The sequence below is a fragment of the Kogia breviceps genome, chromosome 10 (genome assembly GCF_026419965.1).
Source record: "Kogia breviceps isolate mKogBre1 chromosome 10, mKogBre1 haplotype 1, whole genome shotgun sequence".
NCBI lineage: Eukaryota > Metazoa > Chordata > Mammalia > Artiodactyla > Physeteridae > Kogia > Kogia breviceps.
This window is the reverse complement of record NC_081319.1, coordinates 84,786,860-84,809,946: the sequence shown is the minus strand read 5'-3', so window position 1 is coordinate 84,809,946 and position 23,087 is coordinate 84,786,860. Positions and strand designations below refer to the sequence as shown.

Here is a 23,087-nt window from a genome sequence, read left to right as displayed (position 1 = left end):
TTGTGGCCCAATCTGTCTTTCCAGGGCAACAAGCATCCCCTCCACAGATACTGTCTTCCCTCCTCCCTCTGTCTCCCTCCTACCCTCCCCTTCAATCCTAGTCTCCCCACCAGGCAGTCTGAGGGCAGGAAATGAGTGGAGGGAAAACACACAACCGACTCTGGCTCCCCTTAGAGATCAGAGTTAGGGTGGGTCGGTGGGAGGACAGGGGGGTTCAGAAGAAGGAGAGAGACCCACCCAGGGACCCTCACAGTGCAGAGACATCACAGATGGAGAGAGACACGGACAATAGAGCCTGCGATATGGAGGACGGTTCAGAAAGACGGAGAGATGTGGATGTCAGTGAGGACTTTAGAGACTGACAGACTAGTCCACAGGTGTCGGGAAGAGGTGACCGGGGCTTGGAGTGAAGCCCTTTAAAACCCCCTCCACTGAGATTCTGTTCCCGAGATGACAAGACAGAACTCCACAGAGAAACGTGGTCTTAGAGTTACATAGATGTCAGAGTCACAGAAGGAAAGATGGAAAGTCACAGAGGGCAGTGGGGGTCAGGGGGTTGAGGTCTCCTTGTGTCCTCAGGCCCAAAGCTACAGAAGAAGGGCTCTGTCCCTGACTGGGCCATTGTGTTGATCACACAGTGGCAGCAACTGTCACCCTACTGTATGGTATCAAAAAGGTGAGTGGGGACTTCCCTGGCGGTCCGGTGGTTAAGACTTTGCCTTCCAGTGCACGGGGTGCAGGTTCAATCCCTGGTAGGGAAGATAAGATCCCACATGACTCACAGCTAAAAAACCAAAACATAAAACAGAAGCAATATTGTAAACAATTCAATAAAGACTTTAAAAATGGTCCACATCAAAAAAAATCTTTAAAAAAAAATAGGTGACTGAAGCTATGGTCCAAATGTGTGGGTCCCTGAGGCCAGTGGAGCTGGGACCTGGTGCCCCAGAACTCTGAGAAGAACAGGGGTTTCAGGGTAAAAGATGACAGCTTGCCACACTTAGGGAGGGATGAGGGGAAAAGGGAACCGCAGTCTGGGTGGCTAAGAGGAAACAATGACCAGGCAGGAATGGGGGTTTGGGGCCACTGAAAAAGAGGCTTGGGAGTGCTGCAGGCTGACCAGCCCATGGAAGTGCTAAATTCAGCTCTAGGCAGTGAAGAATCAACTCTGTGAAGTTAGTTTATAACCTGGGTTTTTAATCCTGGCTTTGCCATTATAGCTGTGTGACCTTGTGCAAGTTACTTAACCTTTCTGTGCTCCATATTCCTCATTAATAATAACTAATAATATATACTAATAATAACTAACACTTAAATAACACTTATTATGTGCCAGGTACTGTACATATTTTAGTTCACAGCAGCCCTGTGATATAAGCAGTATTACTGTCCCTTATTTTACTGAGGCCTGGGTCCCTGGGGGAAAGTGTGGGGTAGCAGACGAGTGGAAACAGGAGTTGTCAGTCAGCCCTGCGTCTAGATGAAGCCACAGGGGAGGGGTCTACCTCTGCTTCAGTCTCCCCATCCTTCAGGATTCATTGCCTGGGAGGAAGGCTGCCCAGTTCTGAGCAGTTGGTCTTTGGTCTGACTCTACGGAGCTTAATTAATCTCCCATTAATTGCATTAATGAGCAGTTGGCTGCTCCTCTTCCCTCCCATTCCAGCCCTGCCTAGGGCTTAGGGACCAGTCATGCCAAGTACTGAGACATATTCACATATTGGCCCTCTAGTCCTCCCATGAGCCCCGCTTCCCCAGGGCCCTGGCCTCCTGTCCTCTGGGTCCAGCCCTCTCCACACCCTCTGCCTGTTCCACATCCCCCTAGAGGTAGTAGCCAGCCCTGGCTTCCACTCCATTCGGGCGAGTCAACACGATTGTCTCCTGCGTGCCAGGCCCTGTCCCAGGTGCTGGGGATGCAGCAGCTATCATGGCAAAGACCTCCCCTGCAGGGTGCTGACTTTCCAGTAGCAGAGACCCACAGTGAACAAATTAAGTGGGCGATAGGGGCAGTGACTTAGACACCTGGACCCATGGCTTTCTCTCTCCTTAGAGTCCCAGGTAGCCTGTCCTCCCCTTACTCCAGCCTCAGCCACTGTCTCTTAGGAACGCAGTGTATGAATTTTGACTGTCTCTGAGCTAATGTTTGCTTCAGGCAAGGAATCAGGACAAAGGGGAGAGAGAGACTCCAGGGAGCTCCTAGAAATGAGAGGTCTGCTTTTCTGTTTAGAGGTGGATGGGGGCTTGCAGGCAAAGAGACTGCCGCTGGGCTGAGGTGGGAGAGGAGGTGGGGGAGAGGGAAGGCAGAGCCCCTGTCCACTGAGCACCTCTGCCAAAGATCTTGGCTTCAGTGACTCTGGGTGGCCTGGACCTGCTGGCATCCCTGGTGAGGAATGTCAGTCCCTGGGGTTCCATAGCTGTCTTGTCTCTGCCACTGCCCCCACTGTCCCCACTTTTTGTGTCATCTCTGGACACCTGGAAGCACCTGTCTCCGCAGCAGTGGGCTATGTGACAGCTTTCCCCCTTCTCTGCTCTTTCACCTGATACTCATGGACAGCTCCACCCAGGGCAAAAAGAGTGACCTTGTGTGAGTAAGGGGTGTGGAGAGCTGGGCTGACGCAAGAGGGGTGGGAGGGTGAATGTGCAGCTGGAGAAGAACCAGAATTTGAATCTCCTCCCAGAATCCAGGCATCCAACCAGCCCCCTCCCCATCCAGCCCCAGGCAGAACTCAGTCCTTCTGGAACCCATCATCTGCTCCCCACCTGCCCAGAACCCTGGAGGCTGCCCACCCAACCCCCCACCTTCCACTGGGGCTGGGGCAGGAGTCTGTCCCTCCCAGTTGCCTTTCCCTGTCCCCAGATCCCACCCTTTCAGTAGGCACCCACGTTCCTCTCTCCATGACGAAGCAGCTGCGGTCTCCCGTTATCAGGGCACCCCTGTGGGGTGGGGCAGTTCCATTTGTTTAAGATTTAGGCCTGAGGGGCCCCAGCCCCAATGACGTCAAACCTGGGCCCATATAAGCTGAGGGGACCCCAGCCCATGGCCTCAAGCAGCCATCCAGCTCCAACATGGTCCAGCCGGCCCACTGCATCCATTCCATCTTTGGCCTCCAGTGCTGCTTCCTCTTCCTTCTAGCTTCCCGGGAGGCAGGTAAGGTGCCCTCAGAGGCGAAGGGGTCACCATCACATGGGGGGATAGAAAATAGAGAGGCGTTGTTTCTTAGCATTCATACGGTTGAACGACCAGTCACAGAAATGAACAGCAAGTTGACTATGTGGTGGGAAAGGGGGTGGGTTCGGAGCTACTACATACAGTTGTCTAGGGTGTACACTGCTCAAGTTTATCAGCTAAGGGGCATGTCAGAGGTGAATTACAGCCTATGCTCTGCTCCTCAAGACATGGCCTGAAAGGCTGCAGCCACCAGAGGGGGGCTTCTTTTAGTCTGGATAAAGACACTGGCTGGGCTGGCAGTCCTGGGTAGGCAGCGGCAGGGACCTTACACTCCCTGAGCCCCTGCTCCGTGCAGGGAATTCACAGGCACTCGAGGGAGGTACTTCATCTCATTTCATGTCCTCAAATCCCCTGAGGTGGTTATTAATGTCCCATTTTATAGTGAGGAGAATGAGACTCAGAGAGGTAAAGGGCTTGTCCAAAGTCACAGAGGCAAGCAGGGGTTCCACCACGCCACCCCCGCTGCTGTCCTCAGGGGGCATAAGGTGCATTTCTTTCCCAAGAGCCCTGCTCAGTTCTGATCTGGGTTCCAGCCCTGACTCTGGCCCATGTACTTGGTCTGGGCTTCTGTAAAATGGGAAGGATGCCACCTGGCTGACATCAACAGTTACTATGTGCTTGGCATTGTTCTAGGCACTTCATCTGTGTTTACTTATTTAATCCACACGACAACTCGATAAGGTGTGTGTGGTTTTATCCCTATTTTAGAGTTGGGAACCATCCCAAGGCTTTGGTAAGAAAGTGAATATAGAAAAGTTTGACGGTGGCCTATATGGGGAAAAACTTTTTTTAAAAAGTGGAGATACATATATGTATAACTGATTCACTTTGCTGTACACCTGAAACGAACACAACATTGTAAATCAACTATACTCCAATAAAAATTTGAGAAAAGAAAAGAGGGCTTCCCTGGTAGTGCAGTGGTTAAGAGTCCGCCTGCCGATGCAGGGGACGCGGGTTCAGGCCCTGGTCCGGGAAGATCGCACATGCTGCGGAGCAACTGGGCCCACGCACCACAGCTGCTGAGCCTGCGCTCTAGAGCCTGTGAGCCACGGCTGCTGGGGTGCCCAGGCCTAGGGCTCGTGCTCTGCAGCTAGAGAGGCCACCGCAATGAGAGGCCCGCACACCGCAGCGAAGGGTAACCCCCGCTCACTGCATCTGGAGAGGGCCCGAGTGCAGCAACGAAGACACAACGCAGCCAAAAATAAATAAAATAAAATAAATTTTTTTAAAAAGAGGTGCTGAATCATTAAAAAAAAGAGAGAGAGAAAAGTTTGACAAGCAAAATAGACCCTACAAGATAAAGTGAAATTGCAAAATTAGTTCACTTAGTTAAGAGAGATTTGTGACTGAACCTGGGAAGCAGAGATGCCCAAACACAGGGGCAGCTTGGACGTGCCTGGGCGATTCAGAGGAGGGTCTTACAAGGTAGACACTTGGCAAAAATAGATTCAGAGAGACTCTCTACGTACTGCATAGGGTCATCCACGGTAACAGCGTTGATGATCCCAAACCAGGCCCGGGAAGGTCGTGAGTCTGGATGCTCTGGGCAGCTCTGTGGGCAGGGGAAGCAGCAGCTTTTCCTTCCAATGGTATTTGATCGAGGGTGATGTTAGAGGAAGTTTCTCCTTCCCTGAGCTCAGGGTCACGCTGGGGCCGGAGGGGATGCAAGCTGGTGACTGGACAGATGGTGGACGGCAGGGGCAGGGGCTGAGGAATCTCTAAGTTGTCTCTGCTGGGTCTCAGCAGTGCCTTGATTTGATGCCCCCCCCCCCACCTCAAGGGTCTGGGGACAGAGGCAACAGAGCCGCCCTGAGCCGCCCACCACCCAGTCCCACGCACCATCTCTTCCCCTTCCTGTCAGGCTGATTGTCCCACCTGCCGCTCTCCATCCCCTCTTGTCCTGCTGCTGCCCAGGAAGAGGAACTTGTAGGGGGCAGAATGGAATGAGTCCTGAATCATCTCCACACACATTCACTTTTTTTCCTCACATTCACTTTTTTTTTTTTTTTACAGTTTATTTTATTTTTATTTTTTTAAAATTTATTTATTTTTGGCTGTGTCGGGTCTTTGTTGCTGCATGCGAGCTTTTCTCTAGTTGCAGCGAGCGGGGGGCTGCTCTTCGCTGCAGTGCACAGGCTTCTCATTGTGGTGGCTTCTCTTGTTGCAGAGCACAGGCCCTAGAGTGCGCAGGCTTCAGTAGCTGTGGCACGCAGGCTCAGTAGTTGTTGCTCCCGGGCTCTAGAGTTCAGGCTCAGTAGTTGTGGCACAGGGGCTTAGTTGTTCCGCAGCATGTGGGATCTTCCCAGACCAGGGATCGAACATGTGTCCCCTGAATTGGTAGGCGGATTCTCAACAACTGCGCCACCAGGGAAGTCCCTCCTCACATTCACTTTTTTTTTTTTTTTTTTTTCTCACATTCACTTTTGAGGGAGATTTTCTCTGAGGCACAGGACAGGCACAGGGCACACTCAAAATCCGAATTCTGGAGCAGGACACTCTGGGCTCTGTGTGTGTGGTCTGGGAGACAGCCACGCTAGAGCTTGGCTGGCTGGGATGGAGGGGACAGGTGGGGAGGGAAGAGCCGCTGGTTGCTCAGATTCTGCAGAGAAGAGCAAGGGGGTGATAAGTGGGGGAGGGCTTGAGTCCGGGGTGGGGTTGGGATGGAGTCCGGGTGGAAGTGGAGTGTGAGTCAGGGCTGACACATAACTGTGTCCAGCAGACAGTGCGGCCAGGGTAAGGAGGGAAGAGTGACAAGAGGAGTGGCTGAAGACCTTTAGCCCACAGGTCTGGGGTACGCCCTGTCACTTATCCACAGGACCAGTCAATACCCAGATGCAGATAACTAGATCCTAGAACCCCAGAGTCTGCATCATGCAGCCACAGAACCACAGGTGCAGCATCTAGATTAAATCATCACTGAAGAAAGCACAGATGGGGCTGAGGTTCTGCCTGAGGAGAATCTAAAAAAGACATTTTCCTATAGTAAATGTTATTTGATTTAATTTCTATGATAAAAATAATATATGCTCAATCTAGAAGCTGAAAAATGGAAAAAATTAGAAAGAAAATCTTTTCTAATACTCTGTAGTTGTCATGCAAACATCTGAGTGTTTTTCTCTTGCATCTTTTTTACTATGTCTGTGTTTTAGGTTACATATTGAACTTAAACTGTATAGACACTTTAACAAACATTTACGCACTTTACTGCAAATGGAGTAAGCCATTTTTGAGGGATGGGACACCAAGAAACATCAGAAATACTCTTTTGCGTGAGGCTGCTCTGACAAAGACTCCATAGCACGAGTCACTTAGTAGGATGTCCATCTTCTTTTCAAACCAGTGAATGAAGCAAATAGAACAGACCTTTTGGAACTGTACATAGTTTTGATGCTGTGGGATTTGTTTTTACTCTTTTATCCAGGCTGAGTATCTACCACCAGTGTCTTGTGCTAAAGCCAGGTTTTGCTCTCTACCTATACCTCAGTGACCAAAACAGTTCTTTTCTGACCATTATTATAGTCAGTGAAATTAATATCTCATGGTGGAAACTTCCTAGGAAAAGAAAGTTGCTACCAATGAGAGATCTACTGGGGAGAAGAGATGGTCATCTCAACCTGGGTGTTAGGTCACTGATTTGCCTCAAGACTCAGGACCAAGGAACCCCTTGAGCTTCAACTCCAGATTTTATAATCAATGGTTCCACAACTATGTGATGTAGACCTGGAATTCTAAAATCTAGTTATCTGAGTCTAGTTATTGACTATGCGGCTCCTGTGGTTAAATAACGACCAATATCCCAAAATGGGTGGGCGAGAGACCTTCTTTCAACATCTTTTCATCTCAGGGCTCAATTACTTAACATAGCAGAAGTTACCCTTAGTATCCCAACCTTTGGAGGCCACAATTATGTTTGTTTCCTTACTTAATATGCATAATGAACGGTTGTTGGCATGGCTTCTGAAGAGTTTTCATCAGTCTTAAAATATTGTCTCATTCATCTATTCAACAAATACTTATGAATTTCCTCCTATGGGCCAAACATTGCTCTGGGCTAGAGACCTAGGCAATGAATAAAACACATAAAAGTCCCTGCCACTGTGGGAAGTAAACCGCACTTGTAATACATTAGAAACTGGTGAGTGCAATGTTGATAAAACACAGCACGGGGAAGCAGCTCAGAAATGTGTGTGTTGGCGGGGGGGGTTGAAGGTGTGGTCAAGGTAGACGCAGAAGTGTATGGGGCGGGGGGCCAAGCCAGGAGGGACACCTGGAGCTGCAGAAGACAGGAGGGCAAGGCCACAGGCTCAGGCTCCCCTTACTACCAGGAGAAGAGCAGAGCAAAGTATGAGATTGTTTCAAAGACTACAACTTGAATTCAGCAAACACTTTAAAGAGTCGTCTATGCTCCAGAGTCTTCTATGCTCCATACTTCCTTTAGTCTTCACACTAAACTGGTAGGTTGACATCATCGTTATTTACTGTTGAGGACATGGGGCTTTGGAGCATTTAAGTGACCTGAGTAAGAATGCAAAACTAGTGAGGGGTAGTGCCTGGACTCTATCTTCTCCTCTGATTCTTTAAGGGCAGTGGAATTTGCCACTCTGGGCTGCTGCCTGCACATTTATTCACTCCATGGATATTTAGTCCTCTCCTATCACATTTAAAAGCATCTGGGGTGTAGTGAAAAGCCTCTTTGCCAATTACCCTGTTTGAACTTCCTTTCCTCACCTGTAAGAGAGTAAGATCGTACACTTGCCTCACAAGTTCGTGGTGAAGATCAAATAAACAAATATATGTTTTTGGTCTCTTTTTTAAAAAATCCCACTGAGTTGTACACTTTATTTATTTATTTGGTTGCACTGGGTCTTAGTTGCGGCTCACAGGCTCCTTAGTTGCGGCATGAGAACTGTTAGTTGTGGCATGCATGTGGGATCTAGTTCCCTGACTAAGGATCAAACCCAGGCCCCCTGCATTGGGAGCGCCGACTCTTATCCACTGAGCCACCAGGGAAGTCCCTAAACAAATATATGAACATCATCCTTCAGAGGTTCCACAAATGTCAGTGTTCTTCCTTCCCCAAGAGACTGGGCTGACCTATAGGCTGTATAGTGTGGTCTTAACAAGTTAAAGCCTGGGCCTGGGAGCCCAGAATGTATGTTCCAGTTCTGTCTCAACCTCTTACTTGCTGAGTGTCCTTGGGGAGATTACTTAACCTCTCTGAACCTTGTTTCCTCATCTATAAAAAGGGAGAATAACAAATAGTTCTCAACCTCAAATGGTTGTTGTAAAAAGCAAATGAGTTAATACATGCCCTCCTTTGTAGGACCTGCCTGTCTCCCAGTAAGTGTTCCAGAAAGGTTGGCCATTGCTGTGGCTGTGGGATTGTGTGCAAGTCACCATTGCTCCAATAAATTCAAGTTTCTTGGCTGTAAAATAGGGACATTGACAGATTCTAAGATGCCTTGTGGGGAGCTGGGAGATCAATCACCTTAGAAGACAACCCAGAAAGAGAATGACTATGAGGCAATTAGCTGAGCTCCTGGCCCCAAGAAGGGGCCCAATAAACAAGAGCCACGGTTGGTATTGCTGCTGAGGGAATCAGAGAATGGACCCGGCTGGTGAAGTGAGGGCCTGGCAGTTCAGCCCTCTTCTCTCTCCCCAACCTTGAATCCCATCAGGGATTTGGGCTTCCCTCCTACCTTGCCCCCTTCTCATCCACCCGTATTTCCTTCAGGGACTAAGTTTCCCAACCCTCAACCCTCTTAAGGAGTCAGCAGGGAGGTGGGTGGATTGTGGTTTCCTGTGACTGGGAGTGTGTCCAGGTTCTGGTTGCCACCTTGAGTTAACAGAGTCTAGAAAGATCAGTTACATAACGACGCTATCTCTCTCACTTTTCCCGCTCTCCTGGCTCTTACTGTCCTGGTTAGATACCAGAGACTTCTCCTCTGTTCCCACTGGTTGTTCTTCCATGGAATTAAGGCCCACATCTGTTCATTGATAGGGGTGTTTTCCCTCACACCCTGTCCATAAACATAGTCGGTCTCTGCCAGAATCCAGCTGCCTTGTTCACACCTCCCAGGACCCCCACGTTGATATCCTTTTCTTTCAAATGGGTCACCTTCATCTATCTCAGATGGCTTCAGGTGTGTGAAGAGGGGGACCAGTGGAGAACCATAAGGGTTGAGTCATCTCATCCGCTTCCCTGCAGCCAGGTCAACCTTCATCACCAAAATGAAAGGTTCCTATCCCTCTCCTCTACCTACCGCCCACCCCTCTTCTTATCCTCTCACGCATCACCTGTGTCTACTTCTCTGTGGGAAGTTTTGCCAGAGGTCTCACCTCAGTCTCTCACACAGTCACATTTGGGATGGAGCTGGACTATTACGGAAAGATAGAGATTCTGACATTTATTCCCTTTCCTCTCAGCTCTGCAGTGGAAAGGCAGCTCCATTCCATAAGTATATAAACTCTAAAACAGCACTTGTGGAGCAAAAGGCCAGTCAATATCTCCTCTCAAAATCTTACAATGTGATAAGCCGGACAGGGAGTAGAGGTTGACAGGCGCACAAACAACTGTAATGTCACATCGAAGGTAGCAGGAAAGAGTAACTAACAAAGAATGTTTTGAGCACTGAGATGAAGCTGGATCCTATCTGCTTAGAAAGATCAGGAAAGATGCCATACAGCTAGAAAGATCTGAAATTGAGAACTGAAGAGTAGATGTAGAGAGGAGAGAGGTGGCATTGCTGCTGAAAGGACAGCCTCAACAAAGGTTCAGAGACTGGAGGTGAGAATGGGGACTAGATACCAGAGTATTCTGAAGAGACTGGCTGGGGAGATACATCTTGGGTATCAAAGGGACCCCTAGAGATGAGGTGAGACGAGAAGCAGGGAAGAGCATGGAGGAAGTTTCTCATTTGCCTCTCTCCCTTCACAGGTGCTGCCACACTTCAAGAACTCCAGAAAACTCGTGAACAACCAATATCTGATCATTTGTTCTCTCCGGCTCTGAGCCCTGTTTCTACTACCCACTCTGACCACACTGCTCTTCATTCAGAGCACAGCTCCCCAGACTGCTCAAAATCTACAGAAACTCATAAGCAAAAACACCAATGCAATACCACACACTGCTCCAAGCTGATTCACCAGACTGTAGATAACTCCAAAAGCTCTGCAACTCAAGATGCTCCTCCCACTCCTGAACAAAACCCCAGCAATCAAGGAAAACACCCAATTACCCGGAACAAACGCAACATCAATACTAATGACTCCACTAACACAGATAAAGGATTGCCTCTCAAAAAATGTCCAACCCCAGCACCCAAGAGCAAGACAACTTGTCTTAAGCACACAGCAAAGAGATCAATAGTAACAAGTAACCCAGCTAAAACTGTAACAGCAAGTACCACCTCAGACAAGACCACAGAAAAGACCACTCAAAAGCCAGGAAACACTAATGAACGAAAACCACCAACCACGTCAAGTCATGAGAGGACCACGGCGCCGCTAGAAACACCCACGGGACACGGAGGAGGCAACACGTCAGGCCACAAGTGGACTACGGGGCACCCAGAAACACCCACAGGACACAGTGGAAGCACTGTGTCATGCCACGAGAGGACCATGGAGACCCCAGAAACACCCACGGGACACAGAGGAGGCAACACATCAGGCCACGGGTGGACTACGGGGCACTCAGAAACACCCACAGGACACAATGGAAGCACTGTGTCACACCACAAGAGGACCACGGGGACCCCAGAAACACCCACGGGACACAGAGGAGGCAACATGTCAGGCCACGGGTGGACTACGGGGCACTCAGAAACACCCACAGGACACAATGGAAGCACTGTGTCACACCACGAGAGGACCACGGGGACCCCAGAAACACCCACGGGACACAGAAGAGGCAACACGTCAGGCCACGGGTGGACTACGGGGCACTCAGAAACACCCACAGGACACAATGGAAGCACTGTGTCACACCACGAGAGGACCACGGGGACCCCAGAAACACCCACGGGACACAGAAGAGGCAACACGTCAGGCCACGGGTGGACTACGGGGCACTCAGAAACACCCACAGGACACAATGGAAGCACTGTGTCACACCACGAGAGGACCACGGGGACCCCAGAAACACCCACGGGACACAGAGGAGGCAACATGTCAGGCCACGGGTGGACTACGGGGCACTCAGAAACACCCACAGGACACAATGGAAGCACTGTGTCACACCACGAGAGGACCACGGGGGCCCCAGAAACACCCACACGACACAGTGGAAGCACTGTGTCATGCCACGAGAGGACCATGGGGACCCCAGAAACACCCACAGGACACAGAGGAGGTAACACGTCAGGCCACGGGTGGACTACGGGGCACTCAGAAACACCCACAGGACATGGAAGAAAGATCACATGCACCCATTACAAGAACTCAGGAGCTTCATCAGAATCTACTAGACATCAAGAAAAGACCACATTGGCCACTGAGACCATAAAATTCCCAATTAAACACACAGAAAATTCAACAAAAGTCACAGCAGCCACAGAGAGTATAAAACCTCCAGTGAAGGTCACAGGAGACACATCTATCAGTACTACCTCTCCTTGTCCAAATAAAACTGAGGTTTCCCGTCATGTGTCAGTTGGTTCTTTTACAGCCACCAGGTCGACCATGTCGGAAGCCCCTGACAAGAGCCATCCACACCAGAACAAAGATGGCTCACAAGGAGATGTCCACGCTGGAGAGATGGGGGAGAATGATTCCTTCCCTGCATGGGCCATAGTTATCGTGGTCCTGTTGATTGTGATTCTCCTCCTGGTGTTCCTTGGCCTGATCTTCTTGGTAAGGGAGAGTGATGCCCAGGGGAGTGAACCCATGGGATGAGGAGTTGAGGAGATGTTATGGATCAGAACTGGAGGGACTAATAAGTCTAGGAAAAGAGGCGTAGTGTGGAGCATGGTAATAGAGGGACTGTGGTGGTGGAAACTATGGAGAAAGAAAATAGATGCATGTGACATGAAAAGTGGAATTGGGAAGAAAGCAGTGGCTGAGAAAAAAAGGGTGTAAAGTAGGGAAAATTTTGGAGTCGGAGATAGAGTCTGGGGTGTGAGAGTGGGGGATATTAGAATAAGGAAAATAAGACAGAGGAGGGAACTGGAGATGAAGTCTGGAACTCAATATAGCGGATCTGGGGCTGGAATAAGGATTAGGGTTTGAACGGAATCTTGGGAAAGGATCAAGCCAACGTCCAGGGTCAGGGAGAATAGAATCAAAGGACCTGAGATATGGGTGTCGAGGAAAGTAAATGGCATGGCAGATGGTACTCATTCCTCCTTTCTCTTCCTAATCACAGGTCTTCTATTTGGCACGAACACGCCGTGCACTGATCCGGAACACTGAGGACCATGACCCAGAGGATGATGGGGGCCCCATTTCCTACCCAGTCCACCTGATGGAGCAACAGACTCTCGGCATGGCCCAGATCTCTTCCCCACAATGATCTTTCAGAAATCGCCAACCCCCAGCTCTTCCATGCCCTACCCCTTTCCTGGATGGAAAATGAGACCCACAATTCCTATTTCCTGGACTCCAGGAAGGGCAAAGTACTGACGGTTAACACATCAACCCTTCAACTGCTGTGTTATTGAAACTGGTCAAGGGGTGAAGTGATAAGCAAAAAGGATATGAGTTTGGGGTATAGAAAAAAAAGAACGGATAAAACAGGCAAGTGTTCTCTATAGAAGATGATGATCTGAAAATGAAAAGGTGTCTGATGGATGTACGGGGTGTGGACCAATATAGGACTCTTGAGTTTTGGGAGGGACTGCACAGTGAAGGGAAGTTCGGGAGCCTTAGAAGGCAATGCTCCAGACTGACAGGGAGTCAGGGTTATGGGCTGGGGGAGTCGAAAGACAGAGCTTCTGGGTTTCAGGACCAACCTATATTATTTCCATCTACTATTACTTAGAGTTTGTGTGTAAACAGGCTTGTGTCTGAGTTCCCAGGGCCCTTGACTTTTTTTTTGATGAAAAAATAGGATCTGAGAAGAAAAGAGGATTTCCTTCTCCACCCTCTCCATTCTCAGAAAAATTCCAGAAAAGATCATAAATATCTGACACCCAGATGGCTCTTCCCTCTCCTTCCTGAAGTCCTTAGTTTTCCTAAATGTCTGCAGTGGGCATCCTGTTGGTTTGGCTTGCTGGGTTGTGTGTGGGCACACAGGGAGGGATTTTTGTTTGGCCTGCAGTCTCATCCCCACCCCAGACCTTCCTTGACGGTGTTCCCCACTCATCATTTATTTTCCTCTCTCCCCACAAAGCCCCAAAGTCTTGGCTTTTTTCTGTAGGAGTCATCCATCTTCTCTACTGCCCCTATTCTCTCCACACCTTCACCCCAGATTCTGATTTTTCTCCTTGCAGACACTTCATCTGTGTATGTTTTCTGGATTTTCTCTCCAATTTATTAAAGCCCTTTCACCTATTACTGATTGGCCAGAGGGAGTAAGGGAGAGTTAGCTGATGACAGATAACTTCTATCTTTTGGTCTTTTTACAATAAAGTATAAAATATTTATAAAGTAAGGCATCATAATTACTGGACTATCATTTGGGAGAAAGTCCTGACTGGTGTTCCTGGCTCTGGCTGTGACCTTACAGATGACCTGGAGCAGGAGTGGCTGGAAGACAGGAATTCTTTGGAGGGTCGAGGAAGAGGAGGTTGAATTTCCACTGCTCCTAAAATGGCTCATTCCTGGATTTCCAGAAGAGCCAGCCTGAGTTCATGCTTGGCTCATTTGCATGGTGACAAAATGAGGAGAAAATGGGTTAATTAATAAGCAAGTATTTCTAAGCACCTATTATACATTCTGTTGAGGATTACAAAGAAGTATAAGACATAGTTCTCATCTGAGACACAAATACAGGAAAATTAAAATTAAATAATTCAGTAAGAGTTATCACAAGGCAGTACTACACAGAATAAAACAAGACTCTAATGAATTAAGCCCAATATTTATGCACATCTGCCATGTTCCATACTCATGTTAGGAGAGCATCCCTGCTCCAAAACCATTCCGTGCCCAAATGTCAGCCCCAACCGAACCACCGCCCATCATACACGTAGCCTTGGGTCTCACTCTTACTGGAAGAGGATAGCATCAGCATCTCTGCTAAACAGAAAGGCACTCTAGTTTGCCACAGGCCTTCCAACCTTGACTCTATCCCGAATCAAACAGCAGGGCCACAAGCAGCTTTTTGCCACTTTTGGCATCCCCATTTGCAGGAAGCTGGAAGCCCATCACGGACAGTAATCCTAATCCGGACACTCATGTCAGTGGATTATCTGCCAGGACCCAGCCCTGGGCTGGGAGGGCCCTGAGGACTGAGGGGGCTCTCTGAATCTTCCACTGGAGACCTGCTCTGCTAAGGGCAGAACTGTAGCGTGAGTGCCAGAAAGGAGGCAAGCCAGGTGCCAGAGGGACCCCAGACTTAGGTCCCTGGAGAGAGCCTTGAGGCAGAGAGGGACACCTGGGCTCTGGAAGAGGGCTGGAGTGCCATAGGAAAAAGGAGGAAGCTGCCCAGTTTTTAGTCTCTGGGCAGATGGTGACTCAGCATATGACAGCTGCCATGACAGGAGAGTCACTGGCTCTGGGAGGAAAGCAGATACCCCCTAACCCCAGCCTCTAACCATGAATTTCCCCAGCCTGGACCCTAATTAAAAAAACAAAACAAAATAAAGCAAAACATCCAACTCAACAAATGCCTCCCTGCCAAGGCACCAAAATGGAGCATTGGGGGTCAAAGAGCATGTGTTTGGAGGAATGGGAGAGGTTCTACATCTCCCCAAAGCAAACGGGGACAGTGGATGCCATTGGCCCCAGGCCACGGCCCTGAATGTCTCCCTTCCCACTTCTCTCGCCCAGGCTAATGATCACTTTGATATCTAAGGGGAAATCCTTTAACAAGCTCTGGAGCTGGGCTCTCATTAGGAAAAATTACTTAATGAGTGAGTGGTAAGGCAGGGAATGCTCCCCGGCCCCCTTCCCGGGGAAGAGAGAGCACGCCCTGGCAGCGAGCACCCAAGATCCCTAGGGCTAGAGCAGGCTCCAGGTGCGAGAGCGGAGGGAAAGCCTGAGCAGGGCGGCCCGGGGCCGCGCAGCCCGGTCTCTGGGTTCCCCAGTCTGCAGCCCTCCTTCCCTGGAGGCTCCACTTGACCTGTGGCTCCTGAATCTCACTCCCTAACAGAGTTGAGTCTGATGGAGGGCGACAGTAGGCTCTTCTGAGGATCCCACCAGGTCCCCACCTCCCCCCGAGGAGCGGCCCACCTGGGCCCCGGCCAATGCCCTCCTCCCACCCTGAAGCCACTCTGATGGGGTGGCGGAGTTTGGAGCAAGTCCCCCGTCCTGGCCTCAGCCACAGTCTCTGAGACCACCACAACTTCCACGATAACATCCGTGCCCACAACACCCTCTAGTTTGATCTCTGAATCCGAGGCCTCCACCAAAGCATCTGAGACTACCCGTCCTCAGCAATAGCATCTGTGTCCACCACAGCATCCACCACTGGCTCTAGGACCATGACAACATCTTCTGAGACCACCATGACCTCCACCACCAACTCTGAGGCCAGGACAGCCACCAGCACAGCCTAGCCTCTGATACCTCAACAGTCTCCACTAAAATCTCTGTGACAGCTACAGCTCTGTGCCCTCCACAGCTACCACAATGCTGGCTGAGACCACCACAGCTTCTGATAACACCTCAGCCTCCATGATGACATCTGTGCCCACCACAGGCTTTGAGACTCACCATAGCTTCTACCACAGCCTCAGGAACCACTGTGGAGTCTGTGCCCACCAAGGCCTCTGAAACTACTGTGGCCTCAACATACTGACCCCTGGTCCAGGGGGTGTAAACAATACTTCACAAGACAGCTCTGGCCTGTTATCTGTCTTTCCAAATAAAGTGCTGTTGGAACACAGTCACACCTATCTGTTTACATCTATAGCTGCTTTCCAGCTACTTTGCGTAACTGTAACAGAGACTGTGACCAAACAGCTTAAAAATTTACCTTCTGGCCCTTTACAGGAAAAGTTTGCCAATCCTTGCTCTAGTCCAAGACCAAACTATTTTTTTTTTCATACTCTGGCACTTGCTCTGAATAAAACCACCTCTGCACTTGCCATCAGCACTCGTACTGGAACTGATTCTACCCACTTTGCTCTGAGCCACCCTCTGCTATTCCAGTGACGGACACTGTTCTTGTATCAGTGTAGCCACATCTCATCAAAACACAACCATTGCAGCCAACACCACCACCTCTACTGCCTCTCCTGTCCTCCCACCTTGTCTGAGTCCCCCGCCCCCACCCCGCCTCCGTCCTTGGGGTCGCCAGCCTCTTCACGTGGGTCATCTGTTCCGAGCACACTCAGCTCGATTTTGTTGATCACCACGATTGTGTTCGCTTATGTCACCTCTGCTCCAAGCCATGAGCACTGCCTCATCCATGAAAAATCTTATTCTGTCATCTCTTCTTCCAGCACCATCCTTACACCCAGTGACTACAACACAAGACTATCAGACCCTATTCCTTTCATCCCAACCCACCCTCTTCTCTGTGGGTGATCACTTCCGTAATTGAATAGATCTCCCACGTCCACATGGGTCATGGTCACATTTCCTCAATCTTCTGCTTCCACCATCAGCAGGACCATCCATGCACGTATTCTACCTCGTCTTCTGTAAGACACTCACCTTTATTCTGGGGACAATAGCCTCAGGCGAATCACTTTCTACCATCTCTCATCCCACCACAACACCTCTCCTCAAACCACCAGCACCAGAGATGTATTAGATCAACCCCTCTGCTCTAAGGACACCTGCCTCCCTGTTAATTATCTCCACTACCAATGCATCATATCGTGTGACCTGTTTCCTAGACACTAGGATCACTGGAACCAAACCAACTACCCCCATCTCTGTCTCTACAGCTCCTGGAGTGGACTCCACATCCCCTGCTACCAGGAATACTGTCCCTGGGAGAGCCCCAAATACCTCTGGCCTGGGCATATCCATTATTGGCACATCATCCACCACATCAGTGCCAGGTACTGGGACCACCAGGACAGGATCTACCCATGAGCCAACCACCACTCCTGGAACCAGCACCATCTCCCATAAAACAAGGCCAGTCAGTCTCCATGGGCACAAGCATAGTTAGCGTGAGCCACACACCAGCACATGTGATTAAACCAAGTGGATATTTGTGGCTCTGAGGCATCATCCTCATCTCTTGGGCTGCAGTCGTGGTTGGTGTTGGACTGTTAGTAGACTGAGTTTTGCCTGGTAAGTTACTGTACATAGAGATGGGGGGACCCCACCTAGAAGATGGATCATGAATGGGAATAGAATAATGGGAATGGGAACAGCAAGAGATTCAGAACGAAACAGCAGTCAGTGTGTGGCGAGTCACACAGATGCTATAACCCAATCAGCATAAGAGCAGCAGGAGTAAAGTTGCAGTCTCACAAAGTCAGATTTATCGGCTGGTTGCACCAAAGGAGACTGTACACTAGAGGGACTAAGGAGCTTCTTACCAACTAAGGAAAAGAGTCATAACAGTACTGAGGGAAGCGTGGAGTTTGGGTGAAAGTTAAATGAAGCAGAGTTTTAATAAGCTCAGAAAAAAGCAGGGCTGTGTGTACAAAGATCCACAGCAGCTCTAGACTGTGAAGTGGACCTGGTTTCCTTGGAAAGTACAAAGTTACAAGAGATGTTGAATGTTATTCAGAAACTCATCTGCCTCTGGGTAGGAAATCCAGGCTGCTTCTCTGTGCCAAAGTAACTTAGATTCTCCAGACAAGAATGGGATATTTCCTTCTGACTGATAGAATTTCAAACAGCAAATTTGCTATAGTCTATTATTTCAGAGAACTAAATTTTTCACTGATGAAATCATTGAAAGTGAGTAAGTCACTCAAAGAAGGGGGCTGTTTTGATGTTTTACAGCTGCAGCGTGTCCTTGGGAAAAATATTCTTTCCAGTAATCTTTGCATCTGGTTTGATCCACATTGTTATGACAGCCTGGTGAACAGCAGGGTAGATTGTTACTTTCTCAGTCTGATTTTTACTTTCTCACATAGCATAATACAAAGACCACAAGAGGGAGCACAACAGAAAATATAAATGATAGATTATATAGCAAGAAATAGGAAAAAAAGAAAACAAATGTGAAGCGGGGGCCCAAGAGAGAGGTAAGTGTATGGGTCTATGTGGTGTGGATAGAGGCAAGGATAAGGGAAAGCATATCTTTTATAAAATAGCTGGAACTATATAGCACCAGAAAAAGGATCTCTAGAAAGTGATGATCATTCGAGCTCCCAACAGATTTTTCACGATCATAGATATTACCACATGTTACTTCCTGGGGTGAGAGTGCGGGGCTCTTTTCCCCTCTTTTTATGATTTTACCCAAGTGAAAAGAAATTCACTTTTGTAGGTACCTCTTAGCAGAGCTCAGATAGGGTGGCCATTTCAAAATACTCGACTACACACTAAGGGAGGATAACAAGAAAATACCCTTAGCAAAGACAGAAGCCCCAGAAACTCCTGCCCTTGTGTAGGTGAGGCTTCTGATGCTCTGAGAGCTCACCTGTTTCAAGGCCTAAAGCCCCCTGCAGTTATCTGGGCACAGGGGAGGGTTGAGAGTCACATGCCAGCAGCAGACTTCATTTCTGCATTCTACTCTACATCCTGGTCTTAATCTCCTATTCTAATACATCTTTCTTGCTCTATTTTTTAAACATATATTTATACTTTCCCATTTTGGCAGTATGTATTCCCGAAGTGGTCTTCAGCATGTGTAGGATGAGCCTGAGTAAATACACAATAAATCAATGAAAAATTCACACACCAGCCACAAATGGCTGGCATAATTTATAATCAACTTACTTGTGTTTCTTATTTCAGATCCTCTGATCCCTCCCTATGGCAAGAACAAAATGTGACTCACCAGCCTTTAATTGTTTAAATAAACATGTAATAATAACTAGCATTTTACTAACTGTTTACTTGGTGCAAGGTCCAGAACTAAAAGTGCAAGAGAGCATTGTTTCTCCTTAATTCTGCTTAACCACCTTTGGGGCATGTACTCTTATTATCCCATTTTATAGGCTAGGACACTGGAGTCAGAGACTGAAGTAGCTTGCTGAAGATCACAGGGCGAGGTGCTGACAGAACTGGGGCTCTAATCCAAGTCTGCTTCACAGGAGAGCCTGTTCTCTTAGCCACACTGTTTAAAGCTGGTTCTCCAACCTTTAGTTCTTAATGGGCCTTCCTTTATCTTAAAAAAAAATTTTTGTAGTATAACTTATAAGAAGTACACAGATCTCAAGTGTACAGCTTGATTAATTTTAAAATGTGTACACACCTGAATAACCACCATCCCGTTCAAAATATTAAACTTTCCTATCATCTGAGTAGTTTCTGGTGTCCCCTCCCTGTCAATACCTTCCCAGCCAAAGGTAACTACTATTCTGACTTTTATTTTATGAACTTTCATAAGTTTCTTGTTTTTACCTTTCCTCATAGACACGCAACTTTCTTGGCTGATTAACTCAATGAAAGATTCCCTATTTCTGGGAGACTCTACTCTAGGTACAGGATGCGGATTTGCCAAGGTACAGAGCAATGATCGTAGCATTCACATAGAGAATATGCAAGTGCAATAATCAGGAAGGCTGCTTTCTCAGAGAAGTGAATAAATAAATAAATGAGAGGAAGAGAGACACACACAAAGAATGGACGAAAAGTGAAATTTTGTGATTTTTGACAATCCAAGTTTTAATGATCTGAAAGAAAAAGATTTAACTCTAATAATATATTTTTTTCTCTTTTAGAATGACTTTTCTTTTCCCCTGATAAACAGAGGCATTTATAACCTCCATGACCACAGAATTGGCCTTGGTCTGGACCTGGACTCAGGATTGGGCTCTGGAATGTTCTATAGCCTAGAAAATGAACTGATTCATGGAGGAGCATATGGCTCTGGACACAGGGTAGGCCATGGAGTGTGCCATGAATTAAGCCACAGCCAAGGGGGTGGTTATGGCATGAATCCTGGCAGGAGTCATGGACATGGAGGAGGCCAAGACAAGAGCCATGAAGTGGATCACAGAAGAGGCTGCCAAGGAAGACATAGAGGAAGGGGGAGTATGGACATAGACTGGATAATGCAGGGCACTCTGGAAAAGGAAATATCGCAGAAGAAGGGGATCATGGAGGAGAAGGCAGTGGCTATAAAGTGGGTCAAGATGGGCTTCCAAAAGGTCTTCAGGGAATTGGCCATGGAGATGATCATGAGCAAGGTCAAGAAAAGAGCCAGAGAAAAGATAGAGATCATAGAGGGTTTGACCAACAGGGCAGAAAAACAGAGAGTGTTTCTGGAGGAGACTTGCAGCCTCATCAGATTTGGACCTGAGCTCAAGTAAAGATTCTCCCTAAGCTTAACCATAGTTCAGAACTTCTCAGGAAGTCACAGTGGCCAACTGCACAACAATTTCTCTTTGCTCTCCTAATGCGCAAGTAATAACCTGTGCCCTTTTGCTCTGGAATTCTCTTTTTATTTCCTCATGACACAGTGTGACCAGTAGGAAGTAGGATGATATTATTACACCCTTAAGAAACACAGCTCATACTATTTGTGTTAGCAAGATGACTTGCTTCCTTGTTTATCCGTTTGAGCATTCTTTCCCCTCCTTTTTCCCTTTGTTACTGAGTGCTTACTATGTGCTAAGCATTGTACTATGTAACTTTAAATGCACTATCATTTAACAATTTTGAAATTTGTAATCTCAAAACAATGTTTTGAGAACTTCTACTTTTCTGGCAATATAGTGGATAAGATGCATTAACCATCCCTCTTAATGAAAGCAACAAAAATTACTGGATAAAATATTGAAAAAAATCTTTGTAACTATATCAATCAGCTGGGTAGATAGTAGGTAATATTTAGATCAACAACCAAGAGAAGGCAGAGACTCAGAGCGGCTGAAGGAGAGCTCTGAACCAGCTGTCACACTGAGGGCATTTGCCATATCTGGTGAATTTAAGCTTACCTTCTCACAGCTTCTTAGCACTTTGCGTACAGGAGACTAAGTCCAGGACCTGCATAAGGGGTGGAGTCTAACAGGAGACTCTAAAGAAAACTGAGATCTAAAAGGGTTAAAGTTTCAGTGGTTAAACTAGAATGAAATTGTATTGCCCACCTTTCACATTGGCAACTGAGACAAATGTCTGTCTCTAAACTTGACACTGAGTAGAGGGGAGTAAAAACCTCCCTTGAGAATTTGTAATTGCATAACATTCTTCATTTGGGTTTGTAGCTTCAAATCATACAAACTAGGTAGACAGAAAGCCATCTTTGACCTACACATGTCCTCCATGTCTCCTTCATCTTTGGGAAGATTCTCCCTCCCCACTTCTTTGTCTCTTCCAAATGCTATATGACAAGTAAGGAGAAAATCACTGCAACGTGCTACTTTTAAAATCTCAAAATACACTTGGCATCTATATATTTATGCTCTTCCTTTGTCCTTTATTGTTGCATGCTTATTATGCACCAAACACTGTGCTGTTCCTTTCAATACACCATCATTTATTTCTCAGAACAATCCAATGAGGACTTAAATTTCTGGCCCCATAATGGGCTAGGTGTCTTAAAATATGCTGAAAAACTAAAAATGGTGTACTAAAAATTCTTCTTAAAAGTATCATTGATTCAGCAGGACAGTAAGGAATGCTAAAAGTAAAGACTAATTTAAGGTAGGAACCTAAAGAGGTAAGAGTACTCAAGCCAACTTTTGCCCAACCAGTGAATTTAAGCTTCAGGTAGCACAAACTCAGTCAGACCAACCCAGGTGAGGACTCTTGTAGTAGACCTTCACATAAATCTGACACCTTCAGGGAGAGTGTAAACTAAAACCAAAGCCACCCCGGGACTTCCCTGCTGGTACAGTGGCTAAGATTCCACGCTCCCAATACAGGGGGCTCAGGTTCAATCCCTGGTCAGGGAACTAGATCCCAAGCGCCGCAACTAAAGATTCTGCATGCTACAACTAAAAGATCCTGCATGCCGCAATGAAGATACCGCATGCTGCAACTAAGACCCGGTGCAGCCAAATAAATATTTAAAAACAAAAACAAAAACAAACCCACCCCTCCTCTAAGGAAATGCAAGCAAAATTGTCTGTCTCTAAACTCAGTGCAGGGGAAGGGAGGATAGGGGAAGTACCTCTTGAGAAATAACATGTAACCACAATACTTTACATGGTTTGCAGCCCCAGATCATGTAACCTAGGTAATTCAAAAGACCTCAATCCTATAATTTAATTTAAAGGAATCTACAAGTGGTATTGCCTCCCTATGCTTGGCAAAAACATGCAAATTCACTGTGGAAGATCAGAACTCATCTCGGGTTTCAAAGGACTTATATAGATAACAACCCAAGAAAAATAAATTTACAGTCATAAATCTCAAATCACAAATGAGGCACCATGAGTGAAAGCCAGCAAGAAACCAAACAAAACAAATAGACAATAGGATCAGATCCACAAAAACTATAGATATTGTCATAGCTTTATGGTTGTTTACTAATATCCATTATCCATCTTTGAAAATAGAATTCTCAAGTTTTAGTTGAGCATATGTCCACCCAGCAAAGGACTATATTTCCCAGTCTCTCTTGCAGCTTACTGTAGCTGTGTAACTATATTCTTACGGTGTATTAGCAGATAGCAATAATTTCTCATGAAGTTAAAAAACAAGATAGAATTAACATACTTGATAATGTTAG

At 47.4% G+C, this 23,087-nt stretch overlaps 1 protein-coding gene across 1 annotated transcript; it reads left to right on the top strand.

Annotated features, from left to right (window-relative positions):
- Window positions 1–11,545: 11,545 nt before the first annotated feature.
- Window positions 11,546–12,740, top strand: MUCL3 (mucin like 3). Its single transcript, XM_059077181.1, has 2 exons — window positions 11,546–12,082; window positions 12,594–12,740. Exons 1-2 carry the CDS (start codon window positions 11,546–11,548, stop codon window positions 12,738–12,740), a joined length of 684 nt encoding a protein of 227 aa, XP_058933164.1.
- The last annotated feature ends 10,347 nt before the right edge of the window (window positions 12,741–23,087 follow it).